Consider the following 23,973-nt stretch of genomic DNA (forward strand, 5'->3'; position numbering starts at 1 on the left):
TTCGTGCCATGACTATTTATTGTTCTCTCAGTTGCACTTATATATATATATATGTATACAGAAGAGAAGTTGCCGTACAAACCCCCGCGCTCGGCGGCGATGCCGTGGGGCGGAGGGGGCGAGGAGCAGCTCGGCGGCGGTCCCCAGGACCGGAGGCAGCCGGTGCCTCCGCCCTGCCCAGCTGCCGCTGAGGGACGCGCAACGCCGCGTACTTTGCGCCACCCGCGCTCTGCCCCGCTGCGCGCCTCGCTCCGCGGCCGGCGGCAGACCCGGCGCGACGCCCCCAAAACGGGGTCTGCCTCAGCACCCCCGAGTTTTACGAGATGCCCCTTTTTCCGCCTGGAGCTGCCCATATAAACGTTAGAGACAGGGGAGAGAGAGGCTTCCCAGTAAAGCGCGATGGACTTTGTAATACAATTTATGCTGTCATTCATAAATAACAATGCCATATGGTAACCATATTGCTTATACAAGTAAAGCCGTCAAAGTGTCACTATTTGATTTATCTCAACAGCTTCTTCCAACGGTGACGTTCAGCTACAGAGAGAGAGGAAGGGGGGGAGAGAGCGCAGAGCAAAATTTGGCCTGGGTTTCCTGAGGCCGCCTCCCTCTTTATCTCTTCCTCTCTCTGTATTATTCTTCTCTCTGTATACGTAAATATATATATATATATACAGGGATTGAAGGATGGAATTTTTTGTCCTTATTTTGTCCCTATTTGAGCCAATGCCCAAAGGGAATGGAGCCCGCTTTCCCCGGCGAGGCGCGCACTGAAAATGGCAGCTCCGAAACTTCAGCAGGCGCCCGCGAGTCCCCGTCCCAAATGTGCGCCGGGTCCCGGCCCCGGCAGCCCCGACGGCCCCGGCAGCCCCGACGGTGGGGACGGTGCCGGCACCCTCTCGGGGCCGTGTCCCAGCCCTCGGGCTCCCACTGGGGTGCATGAGGCGACGAGAACCGGGCGTTTATTGGGGGCAGGAGAAGTTTACTTTTAAGGGTATAAAATACCCATCCCCTGATCCCCTCCAGAAAGGGGGGCCGGGGAGCCCCGCTGCCAAATCGCCCCTCTCTCTCCCTTTCGAGCCCGTGGCCAGCCACGACCCACTGTCCTCTCCCGCCCGGGGTCCCGGCGCCTCCGTGCCATCCCCCCCGACGGGACGGTGAGGGGGGTACCGGGGCAACTCCCCGCCCGTTTCGGCCGCCGCGGGGCTGCGGCTCGGAGCGCTCCCGCCTGCTGCTGGCCGAACCCAGCGCCGGTCACGAGTGTTCACGGAGGGAACGGCGCCACAGGCTCCCCCACGCCCCAGGAACGAAGAAAGCCACCCGCGACGGGTCGGGCGGGTGGTAAGCTGTTTTAGCAGATTTGGGGAGATTTGGAGGTCTTGCCGAGGAAAGCGGCAATGGCGCTCACTTTCTAATGGTTCCCCAGAAGAATGTTTTACACGTTATAAAATATCGCTTCCCCGCTCCCTAGCTATCAATAAGACGTGCGTTAAAGACGATTGTTTGTAAATGGTGCTCATGATCATTAGCATACATTTACATAATGCAGCCTACAGCACAACATTTTACAGCCAAACACTTCCTAAAGCCGATAGCCCGAGCTCGGCTTCTAGAGGAACCTTTACGAAATACAGTTGAGGGCTTCCAGGCTTTCACCCCCCCTCTGCAGCCTCCCCCGCTGTCCCTCGGCGGGTTTGCCGGTGAGCGGGGCACCGCGGGAGGGCTCCGCAGCCGGCTCCGCCGCGGGAGCGGGGCGCGGGGCCGACCCCCGACGGGCGCTGCCGCGGGTTTTGGGGGGGGGGAGGCACCGCCCACCTCCCTCCGCCGCAGCCCCCCAGCGCTGCGGCAGCCTGGGCCTGAGCTGGGGTCGGTGACTTAATGGGCTTTACATTCTTCACGGCCCTTTTGGGGCTCGCACCGTCCAAAATCGGCCCGGCCCGGGCAGCCACCGTCGCTTCCCGGCGTCCTAAAAATGGGCGAATTTCCACGTGAGTCTCGGCCAACTCCTCCCTCCCCGCAGTCGCAGGTCAGCTGCCTATTACCCAGCTATAAAATATTTTCTTTGTTTTATAGCCCCTCATAAAAAGAAATTGATCGGGGGGATATATTTGAATTAAGACATATTAAATCGATGACAGATACATATCACGCTGCGTTTAACAAGAGCGGGACGAGGAGGCGAGCGCAGGGCACCGCGGAGCCGCGGTACTGTTCTTCACCTCCACAGCATCTCCCAGCAAACTGTGACATCCCGGGAGCTCGGTCCAGCAACGCGCGCAGAATTTGGGGAGCGAGGAGGGCACTTTTTGGATGCACGTATAGAAAACACACGTATATAATAAATACGTGTATAGACGTACGGCTAGTGTGCGAGGAGAAGTCTTTACTGTGCAATAAAACCATCGAGCAGTCCCTTTTAAAACCCGGGGATTATTCATTCTCCTTCCTTGCCTTGCAGCATCACTGAGACCCCCACCACGCCAGGCCAGCCGGCAGCATCGGTTCGGCTCCGGGGGGGTAGGGGGGGCCACCGGCGGGTCTCGCTCCCCCTCGGGGGGAAGGAAGCCGTTGCTCCCCGCGGGGCCGGCTCCTGTGCTACAGCCCCTACCCCCCTTTTGGCAAGCCGTGGGCCAAATCCTGCGAGTTTTCCCCACGTGAGTAGCGGGGGAGGGAGGAGGGGAGGGCTGGAGCCTGGCCCGGGAAATGCCGGACCAGCACGGGGCTTCCTTTGGACGTGGTTCTGCAAAGGGCAGCGGCGGGGACGCGCGGATGTGCTTCGGTTCGAGGTGATCAGGTGGCCGGGGAGGGCCGGGAGGTGTGGGGGGGTGTGCGTGTGTGTGTGTGTGTGGGGGTCCGCTGGCATCCCCCGCCCCGCTTCCTCTCCTGGCGTGGCGGAGGAGCGTCCCTCGCCGCCCCGCAGGCAGGGAAGGACAGGCAGCCTGCCTGCACTTCCCAAGGAGCGCGGGGCATTCCCAGGGGGACCAGCAGCCTAAGGAAAGCGGATGACATATCAATAAAGGCCACCTCTCCTCCCGCAGCCCCAGAGAAAAGTCACGGCATGCTCTTTTCCCCCTGTTTGCTTGGCAGGGAAATCCCCGAGCCCGCCTTTCCGGCACCCCCAAACGGCAGCATCCTCCTTGGTGCGGAAGGGGCAGTTTTGGCGCTCCACAAAGCGCCTCACTTTCGAGGACCAACACGCCCCGCACCCCAGGGACGGTCCCATCGCTCCCCCCGCCCACCCCCCACCTCTGCCCCCCTCTAGGGGAGCCCCCACTTTTCCTGCCTTTGCCGTCGAGGGCAGCAGCTCCTGGCAGGCACCCCCCAGCCGGAGTCTCCCCCGTTTCCCAGCCCGCCGCCCCCCTGCCTCCACGGCGTCCCAAAGCTGCGAGGGGTGCGGGGCGGCTCTCCCGACGGGGCGCCCCGGGAAGGGGCTGCGGGGCACCTCGGGAGCGGGAAGCCCCCACGGAGGCGGCGAGCGCAGGCTCCCCAAACTTCCCCCTAAGATGTGTAGATGTGTGCTTGCCTCCCCCCCGGCTGCTCACTCGTTTATTTTCTAAAGGAAAGGAATCCCCCTCTCCCCCGCCTCCTTTTTAGGAAAACGTTGGCTGCCTTCCCCAAGCGTTGCCTTCAATCGCCCGCTTCGAGCGTGAGTACACACAGCCTCGGCCTCGCGTGGGGGTGTGTGTGCGTGGAGTGTTGCATCAGGGCGTGCTTTCACCGATGAATGAATGATGGCCCTCCAAAAAAAAAGAGAAGGAAACCGAGCAGCCGAGCCCGGCAGCAGCCCCACGCGTGGGCTGCTCCGAGGCGCGGAGAGAAACCCCGGAGCCCCGCAAACGTAAACACGCCGGCGCCAGCGCCTCCGAGCAGGGGGTCCCGTCCAGCGCCGGGGGTGCGGCAGCTGCTGCCCGCTGCCGCTGCCCGCTGCCGGCGGGGGCGGGGGCGTGTGGGGGGGTGCGCCCCGTCGGGCCCCGCGCGAAGTTTTGCAAGTGGAACTTCGGGGGGCGGCGCGGGGGGGGGCGGGGGGGCGGATCCCTGCTGCGCCGGCGGCCTGAAAGGGAGCCAATCGCGCGGCCCCAGCCGCTGCCAATCATCGGGATCCGTCCAATCCCTCCGGCGCCGTGTCCGAGCCGTATTTCCCACCGCGCCGGCGAAGTGTGGTGAGGGCTCTGCCAATCGCGGGCGGCCAGAGCGGGGCCGGGGATGCGCGGAGTTAGGAGCGCAGACAAAAGAAGTTAAAGAGCCGCTTAATATATACATGTTTTTGAAGGCGGGTAGAGGGAAAAAAATAACAACAGCGAGCGTAGATGGGCTTGGCTGTGTCGTTATGGAGCCCCCTTTGAGCAAGAGGAACCCGACACTGAGATTAGCGGATTTGGCAGCGGCTCAGCCCCATCCGCACCAGAACATGACAGGCTTCCCGGGGCTGGGGAACCACCACGTCCACCCCCACCACGCGGCCCACCTCCACCCCGGGGACGCGGGCGGCGACCCCGGCGGCGCCCTCACGCCGCTCGGACCCGAGCACATGGCGCAGCCCGCCGCCCTCAAGCTCACGCCCGAGGCGCTCACCGCCGCCGCCGCCGCCTTCGCCGCGCCCGCCGCCACCACCGCCGCCGCCGCCGCCGCCACCGCCGCCGCCGCCACCACCGCCGCCGCCTACGCGCCGCCCGCCGCCGCCCTCCCGGGCAACCCCTCGGGGGGGGCGGCGGGCCGGGACTTCCTCCTCCGGCGGGAGCTGCCCGCCGCCGCCGCCGCCGCCGCCGCCGCCGCCGCGCACGGGGCGCTGGGCGAGCAGCACCCGCCCGCCGGCTCCCCCCACCTCCCGCACCCGCCGCCCCACGGCGTCTTCATCTCGGCCGCCGGCACCTACGGCGCGGCCGACGGGGCGCACGCCGCCTTCCCGCCGCCGCCGCCCGGCGAGCCGGGCGCGCCCGCCGGCCGCCACCCGCCGCTCAACGGGCAGATGCGCCTGGGGCTGGCGCCCCCCGCCGGGGAGCTCTACGGGCGCGCCGAGGCGCACTACGGGGCCGCCGCCGCCTCCTCCTCGGCGCTGCAGGGCTACGGCTCCGTCAACCTCAACCTGGCGGCGGCGGCGGCGGCCGGCCACGGGCACCCGCACCACCCCCATCCCCACCACCCCCACCACCCCCACCACCACCACCATGCCCACGTCGGGGCGGCGGCGGCGGCGGCCGGGGCCTTCCTGCGCTACATGCGGCAGCCCATCAAGCAAGAGCTGATCTGCAAGTGGATCGACCGGGAGCCGCCGCCTCCGCCGCCGCCGCCGCCGCCGCCGCCGGGCGGCAGGAAGCCTTGCTCCAAAACTTTCAGCACGATGCAGGAGCTGGTGAGCCATGTCACCGTGGAGCACGTCGGCGGGCCCGAACAGAGCAGCCACGTGTGCTACTGGGAGGAGTGTCCCCGCGAAGGCAAGCCCTTCAAAGCGAAATACAAACTCATCAACCACATCCGAGTGCACACGGGAGAGAAGCCCTTCCCCTGCCCCTTCCCCGGCTGCGGGAAGGTCTTCGCCCGCTCCGAAAACCTCAAGATCCACAAGCGGACTCATACAGGTGGGTGCCCCCCCCCCCCGCCCCGCCGCCTCCGTAAGGCCCTTCCTTTTTCTTTCTCCCCCCCCCCCTTCCCCCTCTTTTCCTCCTCTCCTACGCACCGCCGGACATGTGACTTTTTCATGAATAAGTAATTCGGCAGCACACGGGCCACGCACACCCAGCCACGCACACGCACACGCACCCGGCCCCTCTGCCCCGCACACACGTGTGTGTCTGTCCCGTCCCCCCGCACCCTGGGCAGCTCCCTCCCCACCCCTCCGCCACCCACCTCCCCACACCCCGGCACCACCGGATAAATACACCGATTAATAAATAACGCGGAGCCCGCGGGGAGATAAACCGCAGCCCCTGCGCAAGAGCGAGGAGAGGACGAGCTCCCGCCCGGCCCGGCTCCCGCCGCCCCCGCCCGGGGCAGCCCCGGGGGCTCACCCCACGGCGGGGGAGAGCTGCGCGGCGGTCCCCCCGAAGGACGGCGGTTCTGCTCTTCCCGCCGGCTCTGACGGTGGGGACGCAGCCGGGCGGGGGGCGCCTGGCCCGGCGGAGATGGGGCTGCGGGGGCTCTTGGGGGCGCAGTTCCCCCGCGCTGTGGGCGGCGGCGGCGCTCGGGGCTGCCGGGCTGCCCCCGCTACCGGGGCTACCCCCGCTACCGGGGCTGCCGGGACTACCGGGGCTGCCGGCGCCGCCGCTGCTACCGGGACAGCCGGTACTGCCGGTGCTGCCGGGGCTGCCGGGGCTACCGGTACCGACCCCGCTCCCGAGGCTGCCGGTGCTGCCCGGGTTGCTCCCGCCTCCCGCGGTGCCCGCGGAGCCGGGGAGGAGGGCGCAGGGCGGGGGAAGGCGCTTGCCGGAGGACGCTTCCCTCTCTCTGTGGACCTGAGGAGGAAACTTCAAAGCAGCCCCGGCTGCCCGGCGGGGCTCGGCCGAGCGGGAGCTGCGGCAGGAGGGAGCGGCACCCCCGGGGGATGCCCGGGGGACGGGCTGGGCCCGGTGCGGGGCTCCTGGAGGGGCTCGGAGTTACGGGGTGTGTTTGAGCCTTCGAGGTTTTTTTTCTTTTTTTTTTTAATTCTTTTTCCCTTTCTCCTCCTTTCTCGCCACCCCCGAAATACGCATTTCGCTCAGGGTGTAAAAACTCTGCCGAAAACGAACGAAGCCGGGATTTATAGTGGTAGACAAATATTATTCCTCGGAGGACACTTAAGGAAGTGGAGTTGCCGTAATTGCTTTCTTGATTTATTGTGTGCTGCTGGGGAAGAGAAAAGCGGCGACCGTGCAACGTGTTGTTCCGATGTAAAACCAAATGGCCCATGGCGGAAAGGATTATAGATTTTTATCTCCAGAATATGGCAGGCATGAGCCCAGATGGAGCTGCGGAGACCTGCGGATGCCCAGCTCTCTGTGCCCAGAGCCGGGGGGGGTACGAGGGAGGCGGGAGATTTCTCCTGCGGGGGCCTGACACATTTTGGGGGGGGTTGTTGTTGTTGTTGTTGTGTTAATGGCACCGCGGAATGAGTTAAATGCTGGAGGCCTGTGTTTTTGTCACCTAGCCGTCCCCATCTGTCTTGTTTTGGAAAACAAAACTTCACCGCGGACCTTTCTGAGCTCCTCAACTCCTTCCCCATCCCAGCTCAAAGAGGGGGAAAGGAATGAGTCCGGGGGAGGCTTGGGGCGGGGGGCAGAGGGATTCAGCGGGAAAAGGAGCCCCCCCCGAATAACCTAAATATGTATCGGGCAGAGTTTGCAGCTCTGAGCTGTGGTCGAGCGTTGCCCCGAGGCCCTGCGTGGGACATGGCCCCTTGCAAAGGAAATTTGGAGGAGTTTGCAGCCGGGGGCTACCCGCAGCTCTCCGGGGGCTGTGCACCCCTCGAGGGGCCACCGGGGGAGAGGGAGACCCTCTTCCCCTGCCCCTCGAGGGGTGCACAGCCCCCGGGAGGATGCCCACGCGTGAGCCCACGGGGGAAGGCTATCTCCACGCAGAAGGAGCCGTTGCAACAACCCAGCCCTCGGGGCGGGGGGCAACAACCCCCTCGAATGACAGCTCGGCCCACGGGAGGGTGAAGGGGACAGGACTCTTTCCCCACGCACAGCCCTCGGGTGGACGAGGGATCCCAAACCTTCTGCCCATCCCTATCAGATTAATTACTGTAATTTTGACGCCTCAGCTTTAATTTAGTCATGTGTGGCCGGGGAGCAGGTGAGATTTACAAACTATTCGTTTATTATGGGCATTTGGGGGGGGGGAGGGGGGAAATAATAACACTGTAATCGTATCATTAGGGGATTTTGGGCGTTTCTGGTAATCCTGCAGGAAGAAGAGTAAGTCAGTAATTCAGGAGGCGTTTGCTTGTTTGTTTTTTTCCCCCTTTTCCTCGAAAGCATCACCCCAGGAGCTGCACACTGCGCCTCCCCCCATTTTGGGGACAAATTGCTGTCCCGCGCCCCCGGCAAGGGCCGCATCCTAACGGGGACCCCCCCCTCCCGCAAAATCGCTGCCCCCTCGCCGGAAACGGTGCTCAGGGTCTCCAGGCTTTCCCCCGATTCCTAGGCCCCCCCCCCCCCAAAAAGGGGGTGACCCCAAAGCCCCTCCGTGCCCCCCCCACCGCCGGCACTGCTGCTGCCGGGAGGAGTCAGGGGACGGCGCCCGGCATCTCGCCCCCTTCCTTGGGTTGAAACCACCTACAAATGGTTAAACTCTGACGTGACGCCCTCGTCAGCGTGCCAAGAGACACTCCGGGACCTTCCCCGCTCCTGGATTTGTGTGGAATTGGACCGTCGCGATCCGGAGGCTGGCGAAGAGGAGCTACCCGGGGACTGTGCACCCCTCGAGGGGGGCCGGGGGAGAGGCCTGATCCTCCTCTCCCCCGGCCCCCCTCGAGGGGTGCACAGCCCCCGGGAGGGTGCCCACGCGTGAGCCCACGGGGAAAAACACTTCCCTGAAGCCCCGACGGGGGGGAGCATCTCTCAGGGGGGCTGCGCTTGGGTCCCTGCGGGCTACCGCCGGCAGCGGGTGGTGTCAGCCCGCATCCTTGGGGTGGTACGGATAGAAACCGGGCAAACCCTTCGGTAGATTCGCTTTATTTCTCCAGAAAAAAAAAATTAAAGAAGAAACGAGGTTACTCGAGATTTGTCTCGGTGGGAGCGGGAGCGTGCGGGGGTTTCCGTGCACGTGAAAAGTCCGCTTAAAACCCACGAGATACATCTTTTTATTATTATTTTTTTAAAGGATAAACTCGCTCTTTCTAGTGCTACCACTTCGCCGGTAGGTGAGCCGATTTTAATTGACAAAGTTGACACGTAACTAGGCTGCGGAGGCACATGTTTCTATAGTAACAGCCAAGAAATAGCTAGTTTTAAAAAATAAAAATAGTTTTCTTTTTCCATCGTGATTTTGCTAAACATGATACGATTTTACAAACGGAAGGAGCAGTAAAAATCGCCTGGTGAAAATTAGAAAATGTCCACCGAGAGAGCTGCTGGGTTCTTATTTTTGAGCGCTCAGAGCAAAACACATCTGAAAATACGCATCGGCCATGCCTAAGCCGACAGCTTTTTAAACTCAAGAGTCGCAATAGTCGCGACAAGGATTCTCAGTGCAGGTCTGCCTGCGCCGGGCTCACGTGTGGCATGGCAGGGAAAGAAAAAGTTGCTGTAAGAAACTCCAGATCCGGCACATTTTTTTCCCTGGACTCTCAGCAATAGGCATTTACTCAGCCCCGCTCGGGAACTGTGGGGAAGGGTCGGTCCGGGGCAGGGCTATACGTACCTGAACATATATGTCCCAGGGTATGGTACGTCAGGAGCGGGAGCGGGGGGCTGTTTGCGAAAGGTACGCCAGGCGAACCCGCCCCGGGCTGATTTTCACAACCCCTTTAACTGTTGAAGAACGCGTAAAGCTCTTAAAATAGATGGGCCGGAGATTTTTAGACCCAAATTAGCCGGAGGTAACCAGCTGCCTAACAGCAGCCCGCTGCTGTCGCCACCGGTGGCCGGGCGGCTCTCCCCAGCCCGCAGGTTCCCGGTACGGGCTGCTGGGTGCTCCCTCTTTATCTCGGGATGCTTAAACAGGTGTTACTTTTATTTCCCCCAAACTAATTATTCCCCCAGCATAGTGCCCCATTGGGAACGGATTACGCAGGAGATGTGCCAGGCCAGCCAGGCTGCCGGCAAACGCCAGCCCTCGCAGGCGAAGGCATTGAGAGGTTTTGTTTGGGCTTGGTCATTAGAGCGGTAATGAAGGTTTCTCGTGTGCGAGGGGAGCGCCGCAGAGGGCAAACAAGGCAGGGCCCCGCCGCCTCCAGCCTGGGGCTTGGGGTTTGGAGGCCGCCAGCGGGCTTTCACAGTTTGCAAAAGACGGGGGAAGATCGGAAGGCTCGGCCGTGTCGCGACTGTCGCGAGGGGGTGGGGGGCAGCGGGGAGGGGGAAGGAGAAGGAGGGAAGGGGAGGCTTTGCCCTGCTGCTCGCCCCCGGCGGCCGCGCTGCGGAGGGGCCGCGCCGGGCGGCGGTGCCACGGACAGGGCCGTGCCCCCGCCCGCCGGTAACGGTGCCGTTGCTGTGTCCCGGCAGGGGAGAAGCCCTTCAAGTGCGAGTTCGACGGCTGCGAGAGGAAGTTCGCCAACAGCAGCGACCGCAAGAAGCACTCCCACGTCCACACCTCCGACAAGCCCTACTACTGCAAGATCCGCGGCTGCGACAAGTCCTACACCCACCCCAGCTCCCTGCGGAAGCACATGAAGATCCACTGCAAGTCCCCGCCGCCCTCCCCGCCGCCCGGCTCCCAGGGCTACGCGGCGGCGGGGCCCCCCGACGGCCCGCTGCCCCCCGAGGCCGACCCGGCCGCCGAGCCGCCCCGCGGCCGCGCCGCCGCCCTCTCCCCGCCGGTCACCAACCTCAGCGAGTGGTACGTCTGCCAGGCCGGGGGGGCTCCCCGCCGGCCCCGCACCCCCTCCAGCCGCGACGCTTCCCCGGCCTCCGAGGGGGACGAGCCCCACAGGACCTCGGCGGGCAGAACCGCTCCCTAGGGCCGGGCCGAGCCGTGCCGAGCCGTGCCGTGCTGTGCCGGGCCGCGCCGCGCCGTGCCGTGCCGTGCCGAGCCGTGTTGTGCCGAGCCGTGTTGTGCCGAGCCGAGCCGAGCCGAGCCGAGCCGAGCCGAGCCGAGCCGTGTTGTGCCGAGCCGAGCCGAGCCGAGCCGAGCCGAGCCGAGCCGTCGGCGGTCCCGGCCCCGCCGCGCTGGCCCAGGCTGCAGCGGCAGCCGCCTGGCACGGGGGGCTGGCGTGGAAGTGCCATCAGGTTTGACTCGCGCTATTTATTCCGTGTACGAAACCCTATGGTGTTTGTACGGTAACTAATTTAATTAAAGAGACTCGGACCCTTTCCCCCCCCCCCCCCCCTTTTTCCTTTTTCCTTTTGGTAAGAAAAAGCATTAATAACGCCACGCTGGGCCATCTCCGCGACCCGAGCTGCACGCCTGTGCGGGGGGACAGTGCCAAGGGAGATGCCCGGCTCCCACCCTGCCCATGCCGTACTGCTCTTGACAAGAGAGAGGGACGGGGGAAGGCTGCGAGCTGGCAGAGCCCTGCGTCCCTGGAGTGGCTCTGAAAGGCTTTAGCTGCCACCCCAGCGCCTCCTCCTCAGCCTGGGTAAAGCCCCAGGTTTGCAGCGGCCTCCTGACTGTAAGGCAGCACCTGCTGAAGCTCCAGCCGGTCGAGGACAGGTTACGCATCCCTTAAAATGAAATGAAATAAATGCATTTTTTCCCCTCCCCTCTTGCAGTTCAGCTCCTTTGTAATTGTTGGCCTCTCTCCCGAGTCGTGGGGTCCCACCCGCACCCGGTGTTTTCTCCCCAGCCCTCTTTCTTTCTCCCTTAGCCGTAACCATGTGAAAACGATTTAGGGAAGGAAAGACAAAAGATGCAGCACTCCCTTACCGCTCCTCCATGGTTTGTACGCGTATGGCTCCTAAAACGTAGCCGGAGAATAAAAGAAACCCGCTGCTATTTGACAACTGCTATACTGTGATACATTTTGGTTTTTTCCTAAAAAAACCCATGAAAACTGACAGCGATTTTCCCTTTTCTCGGGGTTGGTATTATTATCATTACTACTCTCTTTATTTTATTTTTTTTTAAAGTTCGTCTCGCAGAGGAAGACTTCTAGCTCCCTCCAGCCCCCTGTGCCGTCAGCTTGTGTGTGTGGGAGCAGCTCCCTGGTCCCAGCAAGGGGCGGGGGGCGCGGGGATGGGGGGGGATTATTTTTTTATTGGGTTTTTTTGGTAAGAGATCTATATTTTGTAGGTTTATTTCCTCTCTCCAGCCGAGCCGCTGCCTGCGCGCACTCCTGCTTTTCACCATCCCCCTGCGGTGCCGGGCAGAGTCACCTGGGAGGAGGGGACCGGAGCTGCTGGGAAGGGAACGGGGGGTGGGGGAGCGGGCTGGGGTCGGGGTGCCCACCCCCCCGCACCCCCCGCACCCCCCCAGCCCCTCAGGGCTGCGGGGCGAGGGGGCACCCCGGCCCCTCGCCCGCCCGTGAGGAGCGGGGGGCAAATGCAGTCCAGAGCACTCGTTCCCCCTCCGAGAGGCCGAGAGGAGAGGCGGCAGCTCCCTCCCCTCCCCCCGGGCTTGTGGAAATGTGTTTTGTGTGCCGTGAATGGTGGATGTCGTCTTGTCATTGTTAATAACGTGTATGCGAACGCGATTATTTTGTACAGTCGAATTAATTTATTTTCTGACATCATCCTTTTTTTTCCCTCCTTTTTTTCTTGTTTTTTTTTTTTTTTTTTTTTTTCCCCCCCCCGGAAGAGTACAGAACACACCAAAGAATTCTCTTCTTCATTTTGGTGATAGAGTGTTGTTTATGATGCTGTGGTTTGTAAAAAAAAAAAAAAAAAATCATTATATTTTTCAGCTTACTTGAAGGAACGATGTAATGTGAAACAGACTCTTCCTGCATGTCCTCCGTGCGGTGTGTTGGTGCTGATATATATATATATAGTTCATAGAGATATTATATTATTAGTACAGTGCATGGTGCTGTCACTCTGGAAGCCTTTAAACGTTGTCTTCATATTGTTGTGCTGGATCTAAAGGAGCAGGCGTTACTTTAAAAACAAACAGAAAACTTGAATAGAAAATAATTTTTTAAAGTTCATTCGATTTGCTTTTTATTCGTTTTTCAAAGCCCACTTGAATAAGTAGAAAATAATAAAGTAAGGTATGGACTTTTTAAAGAATAATTTATGTAATGTAATCTTATTAGAGATATTTTGGTGCTGATTTATAAACGAACTTTTTAATTTATGCATTTTGTTCAACAACAGATTGCACTATACATTACTACATGGCAGGGTTTATAACTATGGCTCGGGGGGATATACCACTATTTTTATGTACTTGCTACACGTAGGGTCACACACTTGCCCACCAGTTTTATGACACATGATACCTCCTAAATAAAATAATACTCATTTCCATTTTTTCATCTCTGTAAACCCCATAAAAAGCAAACAAAAAAAATGATTATCATGCAAATGAATAAAAATTTTATTTCTATGTATTGCATGTGCCTTACTGACAGAGGAGGGGCAGAGGCAGACCAGACCCCCCCCGAGGGTCAGTAGGTAGAGCCAGATAAAGTCCTAGCCTCACAGCGCGGCAGGAGCAGCACCGGGAGATTTGGGGGCGGCTGAGATACCCCGGCTTTTCCCAGCGAAACGTGTGAGTACAAACGGTTCTCCTTCGGATTTACGCCTCGCTTTGCAGCCACGCAGAGGCAGGATGCTGCGGGCCGAGCCACCCCTGCCTCCCCCCGCGGCTGCAGGCTCCGCTCCCGCGGGTGCTTGCCCCTGGAAGTCAGCCGGGCTGATGGCGGGGGGGGGGGGGGGGGCGCAGGATTGGGGGGGTGCCTCCTCATGGTGGAGCAATTGGATGCTCTGCTGCTGGCTTCCATGCACAGGGGAAAGAGAGGGACAGACAGACAGACCGACAGACAGATAGGACACAGACAAAAGTCAGGCATTTACACGCACGATATTCTTCATCTCCCTCAAGGACAGCTAATCGAAGTATCAAATCCGATCAATTAAAAGGTTAATATTTCCGTTGGAAAAAAACCAAACCAACAAACCCCAAACCTTCCTGGCAGCCTCCTCTTACAGACACTGGTGAGTTAAATAGCACGAGACTTCGGCAGAAGACATAGTGGCAAACCTGTAGGCCAGAAGATTATTCTGAAATACAGAGTCAGGTCGGGCGAGAAATAACGCCAGGAGATCACGGGAATGGGGAAAAAAAAAAGAAAAGTTTTCAGGAGCTGAGTAAGGGCACACGTTTCCGTCTTCGAGAGAGAAAACCGGAGTGAAACCCGCTGTTGGAAAGATTCCGGGCACAGTCGCGTGTCAGCATCCTCCAGGATTATTTCCTTCTTTTTTTTGCCTTTTATTTTAAAAAATAAAATAAAATAAATACAACTAGCCCAGGATGATTCCCCGCCCCCCCCCCGTAATTTACCAGCGCTCGAAAATGACTGGTCAAAATGTCAAGAACAGTTTCACCAAAAGGTTAGAGTGTTTTTTGAGTCAGTTTTGTTAAATGTGGTAAAGGTGAAACAGGTTGCAAAGAGTTGTTTCAAGCAGAATGACAATAACCAACATACGAAGCAGAAAAACACTCATAAATGAGGGCTCCAATCAATGGGAAAACTTATAGCTCCCTAATGAAGTTTCTTGTGAAAAGGAGGGCGACACAAAGCCACCGAGACATGAATCATTCATGGGAAATATAAAAGATAAAAGATATCTGACAATGAGCAGAACCTTGTATAGAGTGTCTAAAACAAGTTTCCCCTTCTTATTTTCTGCTCCCCCCCCCAGCCTCCCTCTCCTAGTGTTCCCTGCCCGCCCTATAGAGTTAACATTGACCAGTGCACGTCCTGCCCCACTTCAAAGTAATTTAGCCCAGAACGGAAGGCTTGGCGCTTGGACAATCTTCATGGTGTGTTAAGATTTCTATGGCAATTGGCAAGCAAGACGTTCCCATCTGAATATGGCTCAAAGAAAGCCACTTATTGACACCGAGTTGGCCATCATCAAAGACTTCATCTTTTCCTAGGCGAAACGTGGTCCGAGCAAACACTGTTTAAATCATCCACCTTTGTAGTCGGGGCTGGGAGACATCTCGCCACACACTACTGCTGGCGCTCGGCCCTTTCAAGGCTCCAGCGGCGGCACCCGAGTTTGAAGGGGCTAAGAAATTTCGGGAGTGTGGGAAATGGCGTCGCGGGGGGGGATGGATAGGCGGGGGGGCTCCCGGCACAGAGCCGCGGGGCTGCGCCCCCCAAGGCACCCACCGCGGGCGGGGGGTGCGGGGCGCAGGGGGGCCCCGGGCGGGGCAAGCCGCTGCTTTGCTTTTCGGGGGGCGGCGCGGGAGAACCAAGGGGTTTCAGGGTTTTTCTCCGCGTGTTTCGGGCTGCTAGAGATGTCGCCGGGGAGGTGCAAGGCGCTGGGAAGGATGGGCTGCCAGCCCCCCCTCGGGAAAATATTTCCAGGTAGGGCAGACCAGGAGGGGTCAGAGAGTGTGCTGGCACGCACCCTCACACTCGCACACGCACACACTCGCACTCGCACACACTCACACTCACACACACGCTCCCCCCCGGCTCGGACACCCAAACCCCGGCGGGGCGCTGCCCCCGCTCCCCCCGCACCCCGCGTACCGCCGGCACACACAACCACGCTCCCGCATTCACACCCACACCACGCAAGTGCCTAATCAGGCAGGGAGAAGTTCAAAGGCAGGTTCTTTGAAATTCAAACTACTGCTTTTATGGTACATCAACATGGAGCGTTAGGATTGCTATGGCAATGAGCGCAGCAAAAGCAAGCTGCATTTAAAATAGTCCACCTCGATTCGAGACACTCTATTAAGATACAGTTGCATTGACCTTTAGTTTCATGCCGTGTTAGCGCAGTCAATTTTCACTTCATCAGAACGTCTCATATTTTTTTGGCCTCTCTCCCACCCCCCTCCCCTCCCCTGTTTCGGGCCCCCCTCCCCAACTTCAGCAGATAAACAAACAAACAAATAAGCGGGGAAGAAGCTCCATCCCCAGATCTTCTCCTCCTCCTCTGCCCCCCTCTTTTTTTTCCCCCCACCTAAGCACTTTTATTTGCCGAGCGATTGTTCTTTGTTTATTTAATACAAGTACTGCGTGAATGGTGAAAAATAAACACGATGAAAAATAACCAAACAGATGATTCCGCCAAGTGAAAAAGCCCGGACTTAATAAAAGTGCGAAGCAGTCACCGTTGAATGAGAAATCCTTTGAAGTGGAACTTATTATAGGAAGAATACTTTTTGGTTTCCCTAACGACGCTGCTGAATTGAAAGGGCTCGCCTTTGTCAACGATTTGTTCTCCTTTGCCGGGATGCCCGCAGAAATTACTTACATGGGCTGCCTTAACATGCAGCCTGCAAATCAGTAACTTCCCAGCTCAGACTCGCAGACGCCGCTCTCCTCGGGACAAAAAGAAGTCAGGAGGAAAACACCCCAACCTTTCACTCAGCCTCTGATTTTGGGGGGGCGGAGGGCGAAAAGGGGTTTGGGGACGAGGGGGAAGGCGGCTGTATCCCCCGGCCCCGGCCCCGGCCCCGGCCCCCGCCCCGCCCGGCGGCAGGCACCCGGAGCGGGACCGCTCCTCCGCCCCGCTCCGCCCCGCTCCGCTCCGCTCCGCTCCGTCCCGGCCCCGGCCCCGGCGGAGCTCCGCCGGCAGCGCCGCGCCTCTCCTTCCCCACCCCCGCTCCCCCTTTTTTCTCCTCTGCCGAGCGATTTTCCCAGGCAGAGACATATTTAATAAGGGTCGTTTATTACGGAGGCGCTTTGAAGGGTCGCCCCTGAAGCCCTGTGTCCATTAAAAACATGGAGGTGACATTTAAACCTCGTTTTAAAGGAGCTCTGGGGTAGTTCAATGAAAGGCAACTCGTTTGTCTTATGAGCTTGGAAACAACCTCCCTTCTTCTCCTTTTGACCACATGGCATAACTCAAAAACAATAGTTCAAAAGTAAAATGGCATCGTGGTGTTCAGCCTCAGACAGGCACCCATCTAGCAGGAGAGAAAAGGGATAGTCCGTAACACAATGTGCTTTTTGTGTCCGACTCTGTCACAAGGATTTCGTTGTTTGCTTTAGAGGCTGCGCCTGTTATACTTTCTTGAAAGTGCTTGTGTTAAACAAGAGTTATAAGTCATCCAAAACAACAAACATTTTGATTTTCTTTGCCTAAAGGGTTTTCCCTGGCCATGGGCACCGTGAAAAAATAATGTACTTGCTGAGAAAGGAGCACCAGTAGTAGCATTACAAGCACAGTGCATTAAATATTGAATGACACGAGGGAAAAAAAAGAGCTTGTCGAGGGGCACTCAGCCTTAAAGTCTTTCTTCAACTTTGTCTTCAGTGCCTGTTGGACTATTTAAGATGGTGTTAATTAAGGGCTGCATCTGATTCCACTAGCCCCCAGCTTTGTCTCTTTGCCGCGCTCCCCTCAATAGCCCCTCGCCGCCGCCAGCTCTCCCCACACGTCGGTTCAGCGGTGCATGTGTCACTTCGCGTTTCCAGGCTGAAGAGAAACCCGGATCGTGCGTTAAGGGCAGCGGGGAGATACTCATCAAGGGGTGCTGCAGGGCCGGCAGGGGCCGGCGGCAGGGCAGGGCAGGGCCGGGCAGGGCCGGGCCGGGCCGGGGCAGGAGGAGGCTGCGGCGGCCGGGGCCGGGGCCGGGGCCGGGCGGCGGGCAGCGGAGCGGGGGCACCGCGCCGGGGTGAGAGCCTGTTTGCACATCGCCAACAGCCTGTTTGGCAAACAAGAGGCGGGCGAGCTTCATTTGTTTCAAATTAATCGTTTTCCACCAAAAAAAAACCCCAAACAAAAGAAAGAATAAAACCCCCCAACCTTCCCCAAAATCCTGCAAAGGAACAGGAGGAGCCGCCTCAGGTCCCGCGGCCGCCCCGTGTGCGAGCCCACGCGTGCCCGCGTGGGAAACCGTGGTGTGTGCCTGTGCACCTTCCCGCCTGTACCCCGGCCGCACGCAGGCAGCTGCTGGCGCTTGCGTTTGCGGTCCCCCTAAATGCGCCCGGCCCCGCGTGGGACAGCCCCGACTGCGCGCCGGGCAGCGGGGTGGGCGAGGGCAGAGCCCCCGGCAGCCACGGGGGGGGACGACACCCAGGCTTGGGGACAACCGGCGGGGCACCTCGTCCCGCGTTTGCCTTCCCGAATTTAGGGACTCGCTGCTCCCCCCTCCGCGGGGGGAGGATTTCGGGGAGAAGCCTTTCCCGGGCCCCGTCCCTGCGCCCCTGCCCCGGCCGCTCCCACCGTCGGGGGCGCTGCCCGAGCCCCGGTGGGGCGGCCCGGTCCCCCCAAAGCGCTGGAGGCCGAGAGGGGCTTTGCCCGTGGGGGGCATCGCCTCCGCGCTCAGCAAATGCCAACAACGGGGGCGCAAATTGGGGGGCGGCTCCGCTTTTCCCCCCGACTCGTTTGCAACCCGCCAAAGGCACCGGGCGCTAAAAGCAAGGGGGCGCAGAGGGTCCTTTGGCAGGTGGAGGGGGGCGGGATGCCCCCGCTGCCCCCAAAGCGCCCTCAGAGCTGGGGTCGGGTTAGGGGCCCCCCTAAATGGGGGGAGCGGGGGCGTGGGGCCACCTCCGCTCTGTCCTGCCCGAGGGGCGAGGGGGGCAGAGCCGAGCGTGGGGCTGGGAAATCCAATAGCCGGATTTTCTTCTTTTTCTTTTTTTTTTAGTGTCTGCGTTCCCCCTCTCCTCCTCCTCCTCCTTTCACACGGCGAGCCCGTCTAAAGCGCTCCAACTGGCCTTTCAAACAAGAAAACCCTTCAAGGAAAAATGGGCACGCATCCCCTTCCAGGCACCTTGCCAAAATCTCCCAAGCACCCTACCTGGCATCCCAGCTTAAGTTTCTTCAAGAAGTGTGTGTGTGTGTGTGTGTGTGTGTGAGTGTGCGGGGGGGGTCGGGGCCGGGGGGTGGAATTACAGCCGCCCTGTAGTGGTAGACACAAGTTCAGAGCTCCACTTCCCCCCTCTTTAATTAGGCTGGGGAGAGCCGCGGAGGCGCCTGGTTGAGGTGCAGGCGAGGCGGCCGGGCCGAGCGAGTGAGTACCCAGCGCAGCCCCGACGGGACGGTGATGGGCGCCCGGGGAGAGAGGGGGGGAGCGCCGCACCGGGGGGCTCCGAGCCGGGGGGGAGGGGGCGAGCAGCCGCCCCCCCGGAGGAGTGGATGCGGGGTGGGAGCAGTGGGCCGGGGGGGTGCCAGGGGGACTCGCCTCCCCAGACTTGCGGTGCGGGCCGCTGGGCGAGCTTGGGGAGTCCAGTGGCGGTGCTGCAGAAGTCAGCCCGAGCCAGCTGTGACTTCACCTATTAGCCCCGATGTCTTTCCGAGGAGACTGGCGGAGTTAAACATCCCACAATGGGCGCTCTGGGGCGTCTCCAGCCTGACCTCTACCCGGTTTTAATAGTTTCATAGGAACTTCATTAAATCAATTACTTAGTGAGCACATCATCATTTATTTGTAATTAGCACTGAAGAGCTTGATTTTTGCAGCAGCCCGCAGCCCGGTTCCCAGCGGGGTTGGCCATGTACTACAAGCACTTTTGTTTGCTGTGTGTGTTGACTCGTGGTATTATTCGGCCGCCACAATAAAAGTGTAATCTTCACGTCTTAATCTAGCGTTCAGGGGGGAAAGGAAAACAAACACGGCGCGGACGAGGCCCCGGTTCCCCGGCGCCCCCCCCCCCCCCCGCCCGGGGCCGCCGGCCCCGCTGCGGGCCGCCGGGCTCGGGGCGGCGGCGGCTCCCGGGGCGTGCGGCCGGGAGGAGGGCGGAGGGGCGGGAGGGCGGGACGGGGACGGGGGGCGGGGCCGAGGTGGGGGAAAGGGAAGGGGAAAGGGAGGAAATGGGTCATCCGCAGCCAGGACCAAGGGGAGCGGCTCGGTGACTTGAAGGGCATGAAATAAGGGCTGCGGCCGCGACTCGGCCGCCCGGAGCCGGGCAGGGCGCGGGTGTGCGTGTGCCTGTGCGTGGGTGTGTGGGGGGGAGCAGCGGGGCTCGGCGCTGCAGGAGGCTGGGGGGCAGCAAGGAGGCCTTCGTTTCGGGGAAAGGAATGGGTAGGGGCAGGGCAAACCGCCCTGGACGGGGGGGAGGAGGCATGACCCCCATCCCAAACAGCCAGGCCTCCTCGCTTCTTCCCGTAGCCAGCACCTTGCTGTCGCGGCCCTCCACGGGGCGGCGGCTCCACGCGTGGGGCGCCCCACGGCTGCCCCCAGGCGACAGCCCCAGCCCCTTTCTCCCACCGCAGAGGCCGGCCGCAGCAGCATCGCTGCGCGCCCAGGCGGGGCCCTTTGCCGGGCCTGCCGGCGCGGTGAGGGGCGGGCAGCCCCGGGGGGAGAGGGGCTTTGCAGCCCCCCCGGGCTGGGCTGGCTCCCTGCGCAGCGCCCGCCAGGCGGGCTGGGGCTTGGGGAGCGGGGACGGTTTTTGGGGTGTCTGTCCGTCGCCCGCTCCTCCGGGTTAGGGCGGGGGGGGGCTGAAGTCCCGTTAGAGGCGACAGCACACCTGCAAGCTGCCGGGCTCACCCGCCCCACGCGCGGCCAGTCGCGGGTGGGCAGCGGAGCAGGGACCCACGGGGGCAGGGACAAACCCAAGGCCGAGGGGGCGGGTAGGGCTGTAATAGCCCTATGTGGAGAGAGTACCGCGTCTCGGCCCTGGCGACACCCCCACTCCTGGTCCTCGGGCGCTGCCCACGTTTCGGCTATCCACCTGCGGAGGGGCTCCCCCACCCCTCCGCCCCACTGCCGGCCCGGCCCTTCCCCACGGAAACCCGCCGAGGTGAACGGGACGAGCAGCCCCGCCGCTACTTGCCCGGGCCGGCTCCTCCCGGCCGTGGGGGGCCCGATCCTTAATTTCCATCCTCGTCGCGGCGGGAGCCCGGGCCCGGGGCAAGGCAGGTGCAAGGGAGGGTGCAGATGGCACCCGCGGCGGAGCCGCCCCTCACCGCGCCGTCGGGCCCCTCGTCGGGGGCGGCGGGTCTCCGTCGGCCCCGGGCCGGGCCGTGGGGGAGCGGGTCACGGAGTCCCCCAGCTGCAAGGGCCGACGAGGCGGGACCGGTGGTTTTGGCAGGGCTGGGGCCGCCGTGCATCCACCGCCACCCCGGAGCCGGGGCACGGCAGAGCCGCCGGGGCGGCTGCGAGGCCGTTCGGACACGGGTGATGAAACACGCGGGGGGGGGGGGACGGAAAACGCGCAAGTGCCGAGGGTTTTGGTGGGTTCCCAAATTCACAGAAATAGCGGGGAAAAAAAAAAAAAAGTTAGCCGGGGCTCGGAGGGGGGAGAAGTGCTTTACTTGCGCGGAGCAGCCGGGACGCGGCGTGGTTTTAATTGCTACGTATTGTTAATATTAAAGCGCTTACGCGAGTGTATCACACATATCCAATCTCTCCTGGTCGAAACCAGCCGCCCGGAAAGCCGAGCAGGGCGGGTTTGGCCCCGAAGCTGGGATAAATGGGAGTTTGTCCGCCGTGGCACCGGGCAGGCGGCGAGCGGAGGCTGCGCGGCCGCGGAGGTTGCGCGGCGGCGGAGAGCGCTTCCAGCTCAGCAGGGCAGGAGAGAGTGCCCTCCCTCGCTTCTTGCCGGGCAGGAGAAAGTGAGCAGAGCCCAGTCCCCAAAAGTTAAAAAAGGAAAAGGCATTACATTTTTTGGGAGGGTCTGTTACCACCCCCACCCCACCCCCCGGCTGGGAGCTGGGAGAGCGGTGCCCGGCCCTGCCCCAGGACGGGCGGCCAAGTCCGGGGTGCTCCTGCCCCCCCCCCCCCCCCCCCGCTCCGGAGCAACTTCGTCCACGGACAGTGCCCACGCAGAACCGCGGAGTCGGAACGTTTTCGTGGGGCGTTATTTTTAGGGCGTGGGAATGGAAACGGTGGGGCAGCCCTGGGCTTTGCACAGCCGGGGAGGTGCGGGGGAGAAGGCTGGGCTGGCTGCGAGCCGGGGGAGTCAGCATGTCGAATCCCGTGGGAGACACGAATTGCTCGTGGGTGGCGGGAGAAAGAAAGAAGGACCCCACGGTGTGTGTGTTACCCCAACCCAGAGCCTGAATTTGCCGGAGAGCCGCCCTGGTGCGCGCTCTCGGTGTGCGCGGCCCCGAGGAGCGGAGGTGGGCAGCGGCACCTGCCCGTGGCCAGGAGCGGGTCCTGCCCCTGCCCGTGGCCGTGGGGTTTTATGGAACCGGGGGCAGGTGTAAAACACACCCAGCCCGGACGTGTCTTACAGCCCAAACCCCGTTTGGGTGGGTGGGGGGCGCTGCCGCGGTCCCGAGACCCCGCGGGGGAGTGTCACGGGGGGATCCCCGGGGCGCCGCGGGCGGTGCCCGTGGGGGGCGGCTCAGCCCCCCCGACCCCCGGCTCCGGCTCCCGCTGCCCGTCCTGCCCGGCCACGAGTGTTCCTGCCCGTCCCTGCTCGTGCCTGCCTGTGCTTATCCGTCCTGCCCGTGCCTGCCCTCCCTGCCCGTTCTGCGTGTTCCTGCTTCTCCTGCCTGTCCCTGCCTGCCCTGCCGGCACCTCCCCGGCGTGCCCTCTCGGAGCAGCAACCCGTCAGCCTCTGGAGCTGGTGCTGTTGATGGCTGGCAGGGAGTTAATATGCATTTATTGGAGCCTGCACCCTCTCGCAGCCGACCCTTTCATCTCCAATAAGGAGGAGGAAAGCTGCCTCCCGTGGGAAATGGGTGAGGAAAGGAGGTTCGACAGGACAAACCCAGTCAGCTCTCCCCTCTCCTAAATCTGGAAGGGGCTCCCCAGACACCCACCATCACCAACCGGGATGGCAGATAGTGGTTGAAAGTTGGGGCTCTGCTACAAAATATTTTACAGCAGCTGTTTAACGTTCCCCTACCCAGTTATTAAACATGAACGGGAGTAAATGAAAATGGCAAAGTAAAATGAAATAAAACCCCTCTTTTCATTCTGCTAAGAGACAACACCTAATTAAGGAATATTTGAATCCCACAAAAATGCAGGCTCTCCGTGGTGACATAAAACTTCTCTTTTAAAACCATAACCAAACACAAACGAACACAATCCAGCCCAGGCTTAGGCACAGCTGTGGTCCCAGCCCCAGCTCGCTGAGGGCCAGGGCAGGCCAGGGGTAGGGGCTTGCTGCCTTGGCTTTAGCCCAGCCCACAGGTGCCTTCCTTTAGGCTTTTATGTTCTCATTTCTTGCAGAGCAGGGAGGCAGGCTTGGCCCAGAGCAGCTTTTCAGGTTCCAAATTTGCTCGTGGAGAGCCAGGGCAGCACCAGCGGCTGGCTTTGACGGCCGTGCCCAAGAGTGCCTAACTGTTGGGGACAGCCCTTGGATCTTTTTTTCCCCTCTCCTCTAGCACAGGAAAAAAGTCTCCCTTGAATCTGTTCATCATGCAGTCCCTGGGAACCTTGCATTATTTTATGTTGTGCCATCAGCCGACCCAGAGCTCAGAGCAATCTGCCTAGGATTTTACCAAGATCTTCCTCCCTGTCCCCATTTACTTCATCAGAACTTATGTTTCTATTCTCCAGTTGGCAATGTTTGTATGCCAGATGTGTTTGCCATTTGGTGCATGCTGCAGAGGTCAGAGAAATATAACCCAGGAGTGCGCTTAACCCGCCCCGATGGCTGGGAGCGTACCTGTGGGGTTTGACGCTTGCAGGTGGCACCTGGGACCTTCCCAGGGGTATGAGCCTGCCAGGCAGTGCTCGGAGGTGAAGCTTTGCGCTGGGTGCATGCAATCCCGCACCAGGCTGCTCTTAAGCAGAAAGCAGGGGGAATGAGAAGATCTTAAGCCCAAATACGCACACAATACGGGCACAGAGCTCTTCCAGTGGGGTAGCGAAGCAGGGAGGCGAATAGGCCCAGTTCCCCAAGACATTTGTGCGCTGGTGAGCTAAGGATTTAGCAGCTTTTTATAGTCATTTAAATGGAGCTACATTTGTTGTTTTGTAAGCCACCATAAAGCACGAGTTTATCTGCCTCTCGGCTGTTGCAGTTCTGCTTTGTGTCCTCCCCAAGGAAAGACCATTTCTGCAATTGCAACCAAAAACCCGCTACACACAGATAACACATGCACGTACACACACCTGGCTCCCAACCCTCCCCTCCACATGGACACTGATCTCATCCAAATACCCTCAGATCATGCTCATTAGGAGAGTAAAATCCACAGGGATTTTTCCAGGATATAGGGGAAAGAAAAACCAACCTTGAAAGGAAGGTGATGCTGCTGGCATTCAGCCGCCTTCTCCCTTGAGCTCTCCAAGGACACAACCAACCCCTTGTCCCCGTGCAGAGCCCAGGGCGCAGGGTGACAGCAAGGTCCCCGTTAATGGCAGGTGTGG

General features: G+C 60.7%; 2 protein-coding genes across 2 annotated transcripts in view; one reads left to right on the forward strand and one right to left on the reverse strand.

The window, feature by feature from the left end:
- Window positions 1–4,258: 4,258 nt before the first annotated feature.
- Window positions 4,259–10,591, forward strand: ZIC5 (Zic family member 5). The gene is given in 4 exon segments (XM_072853754.1): window positions 4,259–4,587; window positions 4,589–4,683; window positions 4,686–5,576; window positions 10,137–10,591. Coding segments are annotated over 4 exon segments (1,770 nt in total).
- A 1,993-nt stretch (window positions 10,592–12,584) lies between these two features.
- Window positions 12,585–23,973, reverse strand: part of CLYBL (citramalyl-CoA lyase) — a 209,097-nt gene continuing 197,708 nt past the window's right edge. The window contains exon 8 of the mRNA XM_072853858.1: window positions 12,585–12,665. Within this exon, the coding sequence (XP_072709959.1) occupies window positions 12,663–12,665 (3 nt within the window). The 3' untranslated portion in view covers window positions 12,585–12,662. The remainder of the gene's footprint in view (window positions 12,666–23,973) is intronic.

The sequence above is a fragment of the Ciconia boyciana genome, chromosome 1 (genome assembly GCF_034638445.1).
Source record: "Ciconia boyciana chromosome 1, ASM3463844v1, whole genome shotgun sequence".
NCBI classification, from domain to species: Eukaryota; Metazoa; Chordata; class Aves; order Ciconiiformes; family Ciconiidae; genus Ciconia; species Ciconia boyciana.